The sequence below is a fragment of the Xenopus tropicalis genome, chromosome 1 (assembly GCF_000004195.4).
Source record: "Xenopus tropicalis strain Nigerian chromosome 1, UCB_Xtro_10.0, whole genome shotgun sequence".
Classification (NCBI taxonomy): domain Eukaryota; kingdom Metazoa; phylum Chordata; class Amphibia; order Anura; family Pipidae; genus Xenopus; species Xenopus tropicalis.
Window position 1 is genome coordinate 82,616,406 of NC_030677.2, and position 15,130 is coordinate 82,631,535.

At 37.1% G+C, this 15,130-nt stretch overlaps 1 protein-coding gene across 4 annotated transcripts in view; it reads left to right on the plus strand.

The window, feature by feature from the left end:
* The first annotated feature begins 4,712 nt into the window (after positions 1-4,712).
* Positions 4,713-15,130, plus strand: part of tmprss11f (transmembrane serine protease 11F) — a 28,136-nt gene continuing 17,718 nt past the window's right edge. Inside the window, exons 1-5 of one of the 4 annotated variants that reach the window (XM_004911076.4) lie at positions 4,713-5,177; positions 7,341-7,419; positions 12,474-12,598; positions 13,344-13,486; positions 14,677-14,744. In XM_004911076.4, coding sequence (XP_004911133.1) covers positions 12,496-12,598; positions 13,344-13,486; positions 14,677-14,744 — 314 coding nt within the window. In that variant the 5' untranslated portion in view covers positions 4,713-5,177; positions 7,341-7,419; positions 12,474-12,495. Of the gene's footprint in view, positions 5,178-6,642; positions 6,684-7,125; positions 7,420-12,473; positions 12,599-13,343; positions 13,487-14,676; positions 14,745-15,130 lie in introns of those variants that run through there. The other 3 variants (XM_004911077.4, XM_012955409.3, XM_031903345.1) reach the window with 3 other exon arrangements.

A 15,130-nucleotide genomic window follows, 5' to 3' on the forward strand; every position in this document is an offset into this window, starting at 1 on the left:
CATACTCTGCTTGTCCTATGATGCCTGTGTGAATGGCACACACAGGCAGCATACAGTGACACAATGCTGGCACTGCTCCTACAGTCTGCACAATAACTATATATTAAAAAACTTTTTAATTGAAGTACCACCTCAGTATATGTTCTTTTAGTAGTGTGCAGGGATTATTTGTGGGTTTCTACTGCTCCTAAGGTGTGAACAGGGGAACAATGGGGGTGATTACAGTCTGAGCCTGAGGTGTGAACACTGCAGGGGGTGAACAATGCAGAGATTAAAAGGTGTGAATAACACAGGGGATTACATATTTGAACAATACAGAGGGATTACAGCCTGAATCTGAGGTGAGAACCATGCAGGGGGCCAGTTAATCTCAGTACTGATACCATTTAAAGCTTACACAAGAGTAAGCCATCAAAGTAGCCAGGCAGGTGGGGGGCCACACAGAGGGGGGTCCGGGCCGCCAGTTGGACAGCACTGCACTAAGTATTTGACTCTGTGTCTGGTATAATTTAAAATGCAGCAATTGTGGGTGTGGCAAAGTTACAAGCAGTGAGTAGTGTGGGTTACACCTGGGAAGTACTATTGGGTCACTTTCCATGAGCGGATAAAGCCATGAGGGGAGTTGCAGTCTTACAGTGTTTATGGCCTCTATGCAATAGCCCTATAACCCACATAGGAGCCAGCTATTTGGGATTCCATTGTGGTAGCCACCTTGGTGATAGTAATAGAAACCCATCACCAAGCAGCCCCCAAATTTGGTAGCTAGATTGCATAAACACAAATTGCAAAGTTTTCGTAATTTTAACAATATTATCGTGGTCAATACGAAAAGTTCTAAAAATTAAAAAAAATATGAATTTTTCTCATTCACTTTAATAAATGGGCCCCTTGGTGTTGTAGTTTGGTTACGGAGATCCTAGTGATGGTAGCTCCCCTGGCAAGCTTAGGTGCTTGCCAGAACAAATAGGTAAACTTGTGTAACATCATCTTAAAAAGGTTGGTACAACCCAATATTATTAGCAGTAAGGTGAACCATGTCTTTTTTTTCCGCTCCAGTGTGTGTAACATAATTAGTTACAGAAATTTTTATAAATCTTTGTGAATGTAAAGTCCAAGATATTTAATTGTCTGACCATGTAAATTACAATTTGACTTTTTGGGGTCCGAATCAGAGGAATCAAATGGAAGGATCTGAGATTTTGTATCAGAGTAACCCAGCTCTATGACCTGGAGAGCAGTGGCTAATGCTGCATATGGGTTTTCCAAGAATAACAGAATGTCATTAGCATACATAGCAATTGTTCCTGTAAGGCCCCATACCCCTTCCACACTCTTATGAAGGGAGGCAAGGGGTTCCATGGTGAGTGCACGGAGCAATTGTAAGAGGGGGCAGTCCTGCTGCGTGCCCCTATCCAGCAAGGAAGGGGGAGTGATTTTATAATTTGTTTTTAGACAAGGCATGGGGTTGTGGTAGAGGGCTAACACCCATTTCTTCAAATTTGGTGTTATTTCAATTTTAAATAATCACCAGTTGGACAGCACTGCACTAAGTATTTGACTCTGTGTCTGGTATAATTTAAAATGCAGCAATTGTGGGTGTGGCAAAGTTACAAGCAGTGAGTAGTGTGGGTTACACCTGGGCAGTACTATTGGGTCACTTTCCATGAGCGGATAAAGCCATGAGGGGAGTTGCAGTCTTACAGTGTTTATGGCCTCTATGCAATAGCCCTATAACCCACATAGGAGCCAGCTATTTAGTAATTCAATTCAATGGAAGAGTTTTCATTTTGCTCACACAATGGTTCCAGGTGCAGGCAAAAAAAAGGCTGATGCCAGCATAGGGGATGATTTTCAGCCTACATTTTTCTGCAGGCTGAGAATTAGCCCCATGTGGCATAAGACTTATGATCAAGGGTTACAGAGTAAAAAATGGGATCAGTGGGCCCAGCTTGCAAGAACTTACACTCTAATCCAAACGTTAATGTTTCATTTTTACATATTTAATAGCAGCACCCCTACTATGCTACAGTGTATATCCCTCTGCAAGCTGCATTCACGCCTCTGCATATTTTTCCTTTTATGCACGCACATCCCATACACGGGGCGATTCTAGCTGCCGATATCAGTCCCTTAGACTGATTCGGCAGCTAATCGGCCCGTTTATGGGTACTATCGACGGGCCCTTAAAAAATCTAGTCGGACCGGGGACCACATAGGCTCGTTGATGTGGTCCCCGAACCGACTGCCCCATTGCCGCCAATATAATTTGATCGTTTGACCCCAGGGCCAAACGATCGAATTAGCCTACACGTTCCCTGATATCGCCAACCCATAGGTGGGGATATCGGGTGAAGATCCGCTCTATTGGCGATCTCGCCAAGTGAGCGAATCTTCACATGTATGGGGATCTTTACTTGTGTCTCCTTTTAAATTGTAAGCTCAAGGGCATGCTTTATTTCCTGTTTCAGTTGGTACTTGTATGTTATCAGTATGACTGATGTGTACAACCTTCTATTGTACAGTGCTGTAAAATATGTTGACCCATATGCAGTAAAATAAGTTTACAATGATGGAGTTTTATTACTGTTTAAATTATATGAAAGTGTATATTACAGGGAACAGTTATTTTAATATACATATGTTATAGGAAGTGTGTTTGGTTGGCCTTCTAGAGTAACTTCAGTAGCTGCTTCCTTTACTGAGATGTGGAAGAAAACTTGGAAAATATATATTGGTAGAATATATATTGGTAAAATAATTAAGTGTATAGAAGGCAGGAGGCAGTGGTGTAACTATTCTGCCCCAGACCCCCACAAAAAATTCTTTGGAGTGGCCTGGCACAGAGTAGCAAACTCTCCCTGACCTCCTTTCCTCAGCCTGCTCACATATAAGTACTAGCTCCCTGCCTGTACTTCTACTTGAGAGCCGTCGGGGATTTCTAGGCAACAATAGAGGAAGCAGACCCCATGGCACAGGTATGTTCAGTGACAATGCAGGGGGGGGAGTGTGCACGTGGAAACAGCAGTGATGGCAACGCAGGGGACATGGTTGAGGGCCTGGAATGTAAAAAATAGGACATGATAAGAGGTAGTGGAGAATCGTAATAAACTGACTATTCAGCCAGCTCAGATATAATAAGTAATGTATTAAACACAGAAAAAACTTGACCACTGCAATTGATTTACCCTGAAACTGTGGTAATTTCCACATAATTTCAGTGCTATTATCAGTATGTTGCTAATGTCTGTAAACATTGCAACTTGTATGGTACAAATCTATATCTCCCTATTCAATTAATACTTAAATAACTTTCACTTACTGTAGGCTAATGCACTGTACTACAGAATTATAGGCAGTATGGAGCTAAGGTGGCCATTCATGGGCAGATTTCAGCTGCCGATTTGGGTCCTTCAGCTTATCTGCCTGTGTATGGGCAGTCCCGAGGGGCCTACCCAACTGATATCTGGCCTAAAATTGGCCAGATCGGGCAGGTTTGATTTTCCTATAGGATCAAGGACCAAATTGGCTTGTTGATGCGGTCCTCGGTCCAACAGCCCATATACCTGCTGTTTTAATTCAATCTTTTGGCCCTAGGGTCTGTTGGTTTAGGTTGATTCTTTGGCCCTAGAGCTAAACAATCAAATTAGCCCGTTATTGGCCATCTTAGAAAAAGATCCGCTTGTTTGGAGACCTCACCAAAGGAGTGTATCTTACCGTTTATGGGCACCTTTATAGATGGTAGGTAGCAATTTTCTATTTAGGATTGCCCAATTGCACATACTACTAAAACAAAGTATATTTTTATGAAAATGCTTTATTTGTATTAAGCCGGATTTTAGCCGTTATATGCAATATATTTTTATAGAGACCTACATTTTTGGGGGGTATAGTTTTCCTTTAGGAATGTAACTTCAGATATTTTGTCGTTCATGCTGGTGAAGATAAAGCAGGGGTGACAAAACATCCCATCTGCCAGTACCCTTCAAGCGGCCTAAAGTATAAATAAAGCAGGGGTGACAAAACATCCCATCTGCCAGTACCCTTCAAGCGGCCTAAAGTATAAATAGAATTGCATAATTAGTGGAAAATTATATTGTATACATGCATGTTCTGTCAATTTATGTGCATTTAAGTGAAGATAGCTATTGCTAAGTATTTAGTGACCCATCAGCCAATGGAGAAAATATGCATTTTATAGTTTACTCAAGTGTAATATATATGTTAAAAAAAAAGTTTTTTTTTTATCAAAAAATGCCATAAAAATCCTTTGTATGCACAAATATAGCCTACAGACCTCTAGCTGAACAGCTGTTTTTTGTACTAAGCTAAATTCAGCTTGTAACAATAGGTTGTGTTGTCTCTTTGCTTATCATATAATAACAGTTATAAAATGACATATCTTACTTTCAGGAAATGCTCTAGGACAAAGTGGTTGGGAAACTTACTAAAATAATAAATCACATATTAACTTGCTTGAAGGTGTTTCTAACCTTACCAACAGATGAGTCACTGATTATGTTTAAGCTGGTCGTCTTTTTTTGAAGCTAACTTTTATTAACGTATTTAACTTAACTTAAACCATTAAAATCAAGTCAAAGCCTGAAGAAAATCACAAATAATTTATTATAACACATGACAACACATGACAAGTATAGGTTTACTATTGTAGTGTTTCTAAGACAAACAATGTTTGCCCAGCACAAGGCAACATAAAATTATATAGAAATACATATAAAACACTTTCATTATTTGATGTTACTGATCCTTTAAATTTCTAAGTTTAACACTAGTACCTGGTAGCTAGGGTAAGACCTTAGCAACCATCCATAGACAAACTAGAAAATGACACCACAAAAAGTTAAGTAAATCACTGGTTCTGCTGCCTTGGGCGGAATACTGGCTTGAATTAGCTTTGCTAGAGATTTCAGTTAAAGCCAGAAAACCTGTTTCTCTGCATTTTTTGGAGTATTTTTTAAAGGTTTTATGAGTTTATTTTTGGAAATCTACAAGCCTTTTCATATTACTATCGAATCTAATAAAAGAGTAAAGTGGATTGAAAATCTCTTTATCCCCAATTCAGTTGTTGTTGTCTAAGGAAAACAGCCTATTGAGCAAGCAGTCCCACCCATTTGACAAACAACAGGGGAGCAGCAACAGTCTACAAGTTTCTCATCCTGGTAAGAATAATTATTTTATTTATAAAAAAAAAAACACACTATACATTGTTAAAGAAATTTGTAAGTTAAGATGCCTTTATTTAAAACCGTCAGTATCACTTTAATAGAGACCATATATGACATATGCATGCTGCTTGGCTAATTAATTTTCAGTGGGGGGGGGGAAGTGAGTTCACAAAAAACTGAAATGGGAGTAATAAACATAATTAAATGTCAAACTCAAAAATGTTAGTTTTGTATAGAATTACCATTCCAGAATGCCACTTTAGTGACTTTGCAGTATCAATTTCCATAAAAAGGTGTCAGGCTAGAGGACTGCATAAGAAGCTGATGAAACAGTGACTGCCAATACGGTGGTGGGCTCAGTTTTTTATTTTTTCTATGTAGGATTTTTTCATGAAAATGTCTGTCTGTCTGTCTTTGAAAGAAACACTGACATCCTGCAAATTGTAAATATATGTGCAACAATCCCTTTCAGTATTGAATGACTTGAATGATTAAATGAATATAATTAGTAGACCAGTATTTTAAAGGACAATTTTCCAAAATTGCATCCAACATTACAGGAGGCAAAAACATTGTGCTATATTGCCTAAAATGCTGATATAACAACCTAATGCAGGCTATAATGTGCAAATGTATAGCAAACAAAGGCCAGAGTTAACTCATGCATTCCCTTGAGCTGCATGAAAAATCAACTGCAATGGAATGCATACGTAAACACTTACCTGTTAAAGCACTTATAAAAGATAAGCTGACAATACCACCAATGTGAAACAATTATTAAAATTATGTTGGGTTAAAATCTTTATTTATAAAAATCTAGGGGGAATTGACAAAAGTGTCAATATGGTGTTAAACTGGAGTAAAATTTGTGTGTACACCATAAAATCATCAAATGACAAAATTACAATCAGCTCTGATTGAGGTATTTTACTATGATGTAACTACATCTTTAAAGATAAAGGTGTAGCCACTTAACAGGCAAATGTCAGGCAATCAGGTGGCTTAGTCTTCTGAGCTGACAGACTGGACAGTGGCCCCTCTGCAATCTACATTCTCTATATAGCTGGAGAAATATTTGGCCAGTTTTTTCATTTTAAGATGTAGAAGTATCTCTTCAAGGTTACTGCCAGTAGGTTTAAGACCTGTGAAAAATATACTTAGGGCTACATTCATCAAATCACGAGTTCGAATCCCGAATGGGAAATTCGGGTTGGATACAATAATTTCTGAAGATCGCAAATATCACGATAATATCGTATTGGCAATCTGAAATTTTCGTACTGAACTATTGTAAACAGCGGGAAAACCTTTCCCACTTTGATCCTTCTGTGCATGATTTTGGAAGCCTCCCATAGGAATCGATGGCACTCTGCAGCTCCAACCTGGCCCGAGGAAAGTCACAATAACGAAGCTTGAATGAATCCGAAACTTTCGTACTCGGCACAACAATACGATTTTGTCACACAAATTTTGTCGCAGAGTACGAAAAAGTTGCGCAAGGTACGAAAAAGTCGCTGAAAATGTGGCCCTTAATGTTGCTCCGTGGCTTGTGGGTTTAGTTAATAAAACCAAATGTAGAGTGTATTTTATTTTCTAAATAATATCCTTGCCACTCTGATAACTCTGCCATCTGCTCTTTATGTCTACTTAATCAGTACTTAGCAATCACTTTACCAGCTTATAGTGAAAAATTCCTCTTCAGATGTATTTTAGTACTATCAGAGAATATAATTTATAGGAATACTGAGACTATAACATCTGCAACACTCCAGATCCAGATTTTTACTCATCTGGGGCAACCACTCTATGAATGGAGAGTTAAGATGGTAGATGTGAGCTTGTAAAAAAGCATTAAAACAACCCATGCTTTCTCTAGTGAAATATTAACTTACCAACTGTTAGTGTAGTTACAGCAACTCGCACATATGTAGTCTAAATGCCATTCTGATTTTTAGTATTCATTTCCTTAACTGCAAAGTAGTTATTTAAAGAAGTTCTTGTAACTGAAACAGCATTGTTCATGTATAAGGCTTAGCTGGTTTTTTTTTTTACCTCTGTATTGGCTCTATTTTGTTCTGATTATGACTACCCCAACAGTACCTGCTAGACCAGTTTTTTTTTATGTTTGTATTTGCATATCCCAACCCTTAAACACAGTGCTGTTAAAGAACTGTCATGGATCAGCCTAGGCAACAGATATGATAGTCTGACTCGTCAAAGGAGGACATGCTTACAAGTAAGTTTAATATCGTTTGATCAAATAAATGCTATTATGATATGATGTGATAGTATAATAACATGCATATTTGTATTAAGGACACCAATATCTGATTGCTCAGGAAGCAATGATTGATGTAAAAATAAAGTCATATTCAGTATTGGTAAGGATCTTGAAGACTATAGATTAGTACAGATACATGTGTAGCTTTATATAAATGAGTAAAGACCAAAGAATACACAAGCTTTTATGTACCACACTAAAGGAAATGTATTCTAATATAAGTAAGTAAGGAGAAAAGAGAGATTGTGTGTTTTTGTTATAGAACATATACGTATAATTGCTGTTTTAGAAATCTAGGTAAATTAAATATGTATTTATAAATTTAACAACTGTTTATGAAAGCATAGAACAGATGTTATTTGCAAATATCTCACAAACTGAAGCTTTCAAATGTTCCTTTTTTATTTTTAAAGCAGTAGCTAAAAGCATGCAGTAAATTTTTGGTAAATGGCTTGAGAAAAAATACAAATTGTATATATGGCTTGTTTCCTCTCTTTTGCAAAAGAATATCACTGCATTTAACCCTATAATGGGAGGACATAATCACTGGGTCAGACTTGCCTGCTGTCAGAACAGAAATGCATCTTTTGGTGAGGCAAGCATTAATATTGAGCTTGTTCAGAATTTGCATTAATTGACAAAGGCGCATAATCTTTATATGCATGTATTTGGGTACATATATTATGGTATTGCTGTATTATGTTCCGTCACCTGCAGGAAGATGCTTAATATCATTGTTTTGATTTTTATAACTGATATTTTATTCTTTTATTACAGTTCATTTCATTTAAGCATTGAGAAGCCTATTATGGATAATGTTTAATGATTAATAAAAAAAATTCATTAATGAATAATGTTTTAGCTGGAAGTTAAAAGAAATATTTATAGTTTAACCTATTATATCAAACAGGAAAACTACATAATGTTTTGGGATGGCAGTGCATTGCTTCTCAGAAATTGAATTGCAGGCAAATTAAGAAGCTTTTCTTGTGGTCAGTAGCACCACTGTTTTTATTGATACTCAAGGAAGTGGACTGTCTGTGTAAAGGATGGTGCCACTGATTACTTATATTATTATTTAACGACAAAAGAAAGTATCAGACTTGCCACTCACCAATAATCACCAATATTAATTATTTCACTAAATTGACACATGTTTTCATAACGACGGTGCAACAAATACCCATGGATATTTACTGTTTGTACAGTGGAACATTTAGGCAATTTAAAGGGAAAATAATAATTCCCTTCAAATGTCTTGTAAAATACTGTACAGTATATGGTCATATGCTATTTGCCCAGTAGGTATTTTAATGGTAGACTAATAGTTCTCTCTGTTATCAACCCTTGTTTTTATGTGTATTTCGCTATATGTTTTTAAGCCACAGTACAACGCTTGCTTAGATTTATAAATAAGTATTTTAAAGTATTTTTAAATAAACATTTTAATTTTTTGGGTCTAATTCACTTATATAGCACCCAGTTACCGTTATCAGCTCAGCTGGTGAACTACACCCTAAGTGACAACCCTAGCCATTTGTCCATATTATCACATACAATAACCTGGTGGAAAATGCGGAATCAAATATAATATTGATCTTTATAAATATGGTGCATATTGTTTACAAAATCCATGCAACCTATCCTTGTTATACCATAAAGAGATGCAAAAAATAAAACAATCACACTTTAATTAAAAATCATGCATATGTTATCAGTTTTGCATATCAGTTTTGAGCATGGTCTCCAAGTTTTTTCCCCCACAATGCAGAGTTTGTTCCCAGAATTCTGGTGACAATGCAGATGCAAACTGACAATTCTCTTGATGCAATTGCAGTGTGCCTACCGCAGTTGCATCCAATTTGCCAAAATGGAAAGAGCTGTTTGCGCAAGTCAGGCACAGCTGCACAGAATGTTTTCGCATGGCACAAGTGTGTTGCACCTATTGACACAGGGAGCTGAGGGAACCCTGGAACTACCACCTGGTTAGGAGATAGCGATAGCTTCAGTGTTCCCATATGTCAATAGGCGCAGCAGAGCCACATTCGGGATGAAAGGAAGGAAGGACTGAGCAGTACTGAGTGAGACTGTATGGAAGTGCAAAGAGCACATATAGATGCAAGTACCTTTAATGAAAGTGATTGCGGGGAAAAGTGCAAGTTGCCCGCTACCTTTCCTGACATAAATGAAATAACTGAGTCCTGTGGTTTTTGTGTTGCTTGCAGTATTCATAAATTACTGCCCCCTGTAAGGCACTGGTGGTCTCTAAAAGAAAATACTTTTTGTGAGCTCCAACATCCCTTGTGGGGGGACATATACAGCAGGAATATTTATTTCATAGGTGGCTATTAATATTAGGCATGCACCCATGCTCTTGGTACCATCAAAACATGACTATTGTGTGTTTATGAAAAACACTGCTGGTAGTGTTCTCTGATAAGTGTCACTGGTGGTTGCATTCAAATTGAAGAGAATATTATGTGGTAATTAAGCACAATGTCAAAGTCTTTCATCCGACCTTGGGAAAAAATAAGTAAACATAATTTACTGGCTGCATCCTGGCAAAGTTTTGTTTATGCATTTTCTACTAATAACTTATTAACTGATCTTGACAAGTACCACATGCTTAAAGGTGGCCATACACGGGCCGACTATAGCTGCCGATATCGGTCCCTTGGACCGATTCGGCAGCTAATCGGCCCGTGTATGGGGAGAGCAGATCGGCCTGGCCGACCGATACCTGGCCTGAAATTGGCCAGATCTCGACCGGCCAGGTTAGAAAATCTGGTCGGATCGGGGACCGCATCGGCTCGTTGATGCGGTCCCCGATCCGACTGCCCCATTGCCGCCCACATAATCCGATCGTCTGGCCCCAGGGCCAAACGATCGGATTATTATTTTTTTTACCTAAATGGTCCCCGATATCGCCCACCCGTAGGTGGGGATATCGGGGGAAGATCCGCTCGCTTGGCGACATCGCCAAGCGAGCGGATCTGCTCGTGTATGGCCACCTTAAGGGCCATGGCAGACGGGGAGATTAGTCGCCGCGCGACAAAGCTCCGTTGTCGCGGGCGACTAATCTCCCTGATATTTCATCCCACCGGCTAGAATGTAAATCGCAGGTGGTATGGCATATGTGGCGCCAAAATCACCGAAGTTTCCTCTCAAGGCAACTTCAGCGATTTCGGCAAATCACCGCGCCGCGTATGCCATCCCACCGGTGATTTACATTTTAGCTGGTGGGATTGCATTTCGGGGAGATTAGTCGCAACAAGGCAACTAATCTCCCCATCTGTCATGGCTCTTAAAGGAACAGTAACACAAAAAAATGAAAGTGTATAAAAGTAACTAAAATATAATGTGCGGTAAATGTTGTGTGTTTACTTCAGAAAGTCTACTATAATTTATATAAATAAGCTGCTATGTAGCCATGGGGGCAGCCATTCAAAGGAGAAAAGGCACAGGCACATAGCAGATAACAGATAAAACACTATTGTATTCTACAGAACTTATCTGTTATCTGCTATGTAACCTGTGCCTTTTCTCCTTTTTTCCAGCTTGAATGGCTGCCCCCATGGCTACACAGCAGCTTATTATATAAATTATAGTAGTGTTACAGTAGCAAACACACCAGTTTTACCAGTGCAGGGCAACAATGCATTATATTTTTATTACTTTAAAGCTCTTTTATTTTTTGGTGTTACTGTTCCTTTAAGGAAAACAGGATTTTATCTCAATCGAGACTTTTTGCAAAGATGGATTGCACCAAAGTGCTATTAAAGTACTTGGTCATCCCTGTTTATAAAATTAGGGCATTGATCTATTTGATCAAAATTCTGCAGTATGTGGAGGGTTCTTTGTTCAAAAACTATTGAGGATTAAATTATATATTTGGATCATGTCTTTTTGGTTTCTTCTACCATAACTACCATAACTACCTAGCTACATGCATCTGTAAGGCTACAGTTGTTACTGTTACTTTGTATTACTTAGCTTTCTGTTCATGCCCTCTCCTATTTACCTTCTAGTCTTTCATTTGATCCACTGCCTGGATTATAGGGTACACTAGACTATAGCAACCAGATAGCTGTTAAAATTCAAGCTGGGGAGTTGCTGAAAAGTTAAATAGTTGAATTCAAATTGTGTCAGAATATAATTGTGAATTTAAAGAGGAATTTACTCCTTTTAGCTAATCTTTTACATGCCAACTTTAAAGAAGGTGGGGCTGATTCACTAAAGTGCGATAAGCGTTATCGCATGCTTTTTTGCGTTCAAATTGGCGCGATAAATAAGTACCGATTCATCAAAGTCTTTTTGCATGCGTTAAATAACGCATCATCGCAAGGTGTTAATTTTAATGCATTGCGTTAATTAGCGCATAGAAATAGTACTAACACATGATTCACGAACACATAAGAAACGTTAGATGCGCTAAATATCGCATGAGTATGTGCAAAGATTAACACCTACTTGGGGCAAGTGGTACTTAAAGAAAATTGTGGTTTGTGAGCTTTTGGCAACACAACATGGACTTTGCAGTGGTATTTTGGCCCTAGAGTGATGCATCCTCCAGTTTTCAGGGAAATGGTAATTTTCAGAAAAGTAGTTTTACGAACGTAATGGTTACGTGCGTTAAATCGTGCATTAATTCGTGCGCTAATATAGCAGGTGGCGAAATATATAGCGTGCAGCGGGAATTAATGCACGCAGCGGTAGATAACGCAAGAAACCAATCATCGCGACTTTAGCGCAAACAACATCGTGTCTAAATTAACGCAAGTATCCTTTTAGTGAATCCTGTGTTAAGTCGCAAAAAATAAGAAGCGATCAAATTTTTAACGCATGCTATAAATAGCGCTCGTTTTAATGCACTTGTGAATCAACCCCGGTGACTTTTTATGAAAAAATGACAGTGCATTTCACAATATAGTCCTAAAATAGAAGGCAGACAGCAACCAGGCACCAGTATTTGAATAACTAAAATTTTTTTCTCATTGTTTTTTTTGTAGGTGAGTTACATTTGACCTTAAAATGAAATCTACGCAGTTCAAGATTACAGTAGCTGCTATAATCATAGCCTTTGTGCTCCTCCTTGCAGCTGCCATTTCTGCCATTGTAGTAGTTGTAGTATTAGGTAAGACAATACCTGTAAAAAGAATTGTGGTCTGTATTTGTCCACTGAAGCATTGTATTTCTTTTCTGGAATATCCCATGTTATTATATAATATTATATAATATTGTGCATTAAATATTGTACATTTTTGAGTGTGAACATTTGCTGTGTGGGACAGTTTGTATTCAATTTATGGCAACAAACCATGTATATAATTTAATGTTTCTCAGTGCGTTGTAACCACAGGAGTGGAACTTTGTTCACTCATTGCCATAGACTGAGTGAATGTGTGTCATGGGCAACATATTTCTTTGTTCAGTGAATGTAGAGGGACAACTATTAACCATGGTTGCTTGCTCACAGCAGCTTACTGCTACAAAAATAGGAGCTTTACAGAAATCCAAGGAAATTCAATATACATTAAATGAAAATGTATTTGTAAATACATTGTAAAATTGTATTTGCCCATCTGTTTGCCCCTTTCTTCATTTCTGATTCAGACTTGACACAATGTAGCAAAAGCCAACTGCCCTCCAGCGAAGACTCCAATTGCAACAATGCCGCTCTTGCTTATTGACAAGCTTGTTAATTACCCCACTCCTATTGCACTGTTTTTAAGCATGTTTTTAAGCATGTTAAAGAATAGAAAGGAATAGAGAGTAAAAGTTATTTATTTATAGTGGAGTGTTGCTTAAAATTAAGTATTCTTTCATTATGCAGAAAGAAATTGGTGGAGTTTTGAATCTTATATTTTCTCTATTTATAGGTAAACAAAGTCCAGCATCAAGTGCTAAAAACCTTCGTTATTTTAGTGGCTCATTAAGGATACTTAACTTGAACTACAGTGATGAATATACAATAACCACCAGCAATGGTTTTAAGCAAATGGCAGCTAAAATTGCTAAAGTTGTAAGTATAAAAATACATATTTGTTTTTTCATAAAAGTAAGGCAGAGGGAATATTGTATTTTGGACATCCATACAATGTAGCAATGTAGCATCAATAAGCTGCTAGGATGAGAAGTGAAATGTCTTCAGAGATTACTCAGCAAGTCCAGTTGCTTTAGATTTATTTATACTAGACATCAATAAACTTTTTTTTTAAATTTGTGCTTATAGCTTGATTCTGTATTTTATAGATATAAATATATATATTAATGTTTTGCTTTTAATTTAAAACTACCAAAGAAAAAATGCAAAACAATTAGCAATAATTATACAAATTGAATTATACAAATGATTAATAGCAATACAAGGCTTAATATATACAACTATAAACTAATGGCAGCATTGAATTCCTGACTTAACTATTCCTAGAATTTAATATAATATTATGTAGTATCATATTTTATATTTAATTTAAATGGAGTACAAATATTGTAACAAACAAAAATAATAGTCTGTGTTTTGGTTTTTTTTTTACCTATTTTCTGCTTAACTTAAATTTTTTAAAAGAAATCAATTTAAAATAAATTTTACATAGCTTTTAAGTCAATATCAGAGTTAGCAAACTTGTTTTTATAACAACTCATCCATGGCAAGCAAAATAATTCTTGTTAGGAATTTACTAATCTCTGCAAACATGAAAAATTACAAATACTATATGTAACAACTGGGCACATCATACCCATTGTTGTTTTATCCATTGGCACACATATATTTCATATATTGACTTTATAATTGTGCCTTTTTAAAGCTTTCTTTCACCAGGGTGACTCTAAAGGTAAGGCACAAAAAAGACATGCAAACAATGTTTACTCATTTTTTATGTAGCAGAGGTTAGTAACTACTCCATTTGTGTAGCTTTCTATTGTGTGCAATGGTTTATGAAACAATGTATTAAAAAGGATAGGGAAGCCAACATGAGTAAGTCTGCACTAGGTCTTTTGGTCATAACCTACAGTTCATTCGGTTCCCAGCTGCTTTGTGTTCACAGTAACAAAATCACTGATCCCTGCATATTGGCATTTATAAACTTAGAAAAGAGGTTACTTGTGACTAGTTCAGGTTCATACCTTTGCTATAAAATAAAAGTACAGAAACTATTGTTGCTACTTATTTGCCACAGTGAATTGAACTAATTTGCAATACCTTTACAGCTTGATTCAGCATATGAGGATTCAGAGCTTAAGAACCAGTACAACAGCTCACAGGTCATCAGCCTAAGGCAAGGTTATTCTAAATTTATTTATTTTATTGTATGTTTTAATTATTGAACATTTTTATTACCTAGTTCCACTTTTTATACAAAATAATTTGCAATTTACCAGGACATGCATTTCTTCAAGGAGACATAAAAAAAATGATTATAGTTGTGTTTTTTTTTCTTCTGGCAATCTTGGGAGAGTTACATACCACTGAATACAATATTTTTTCAGTTATATCTGTACTCATTAGCTACTCCAGGCAGCTGCCATTAATTAAAAATTAATTATGTAAAAGTACCTTTCCACCGTAAGTAAAGAAGCTGCCATACTAAGTATCAAGTACTTGCTGTCCTGCTGTGTGCGCTCCCCTGTGTGTGCTCCCATCGTATCAATCATGTGCTTCGTA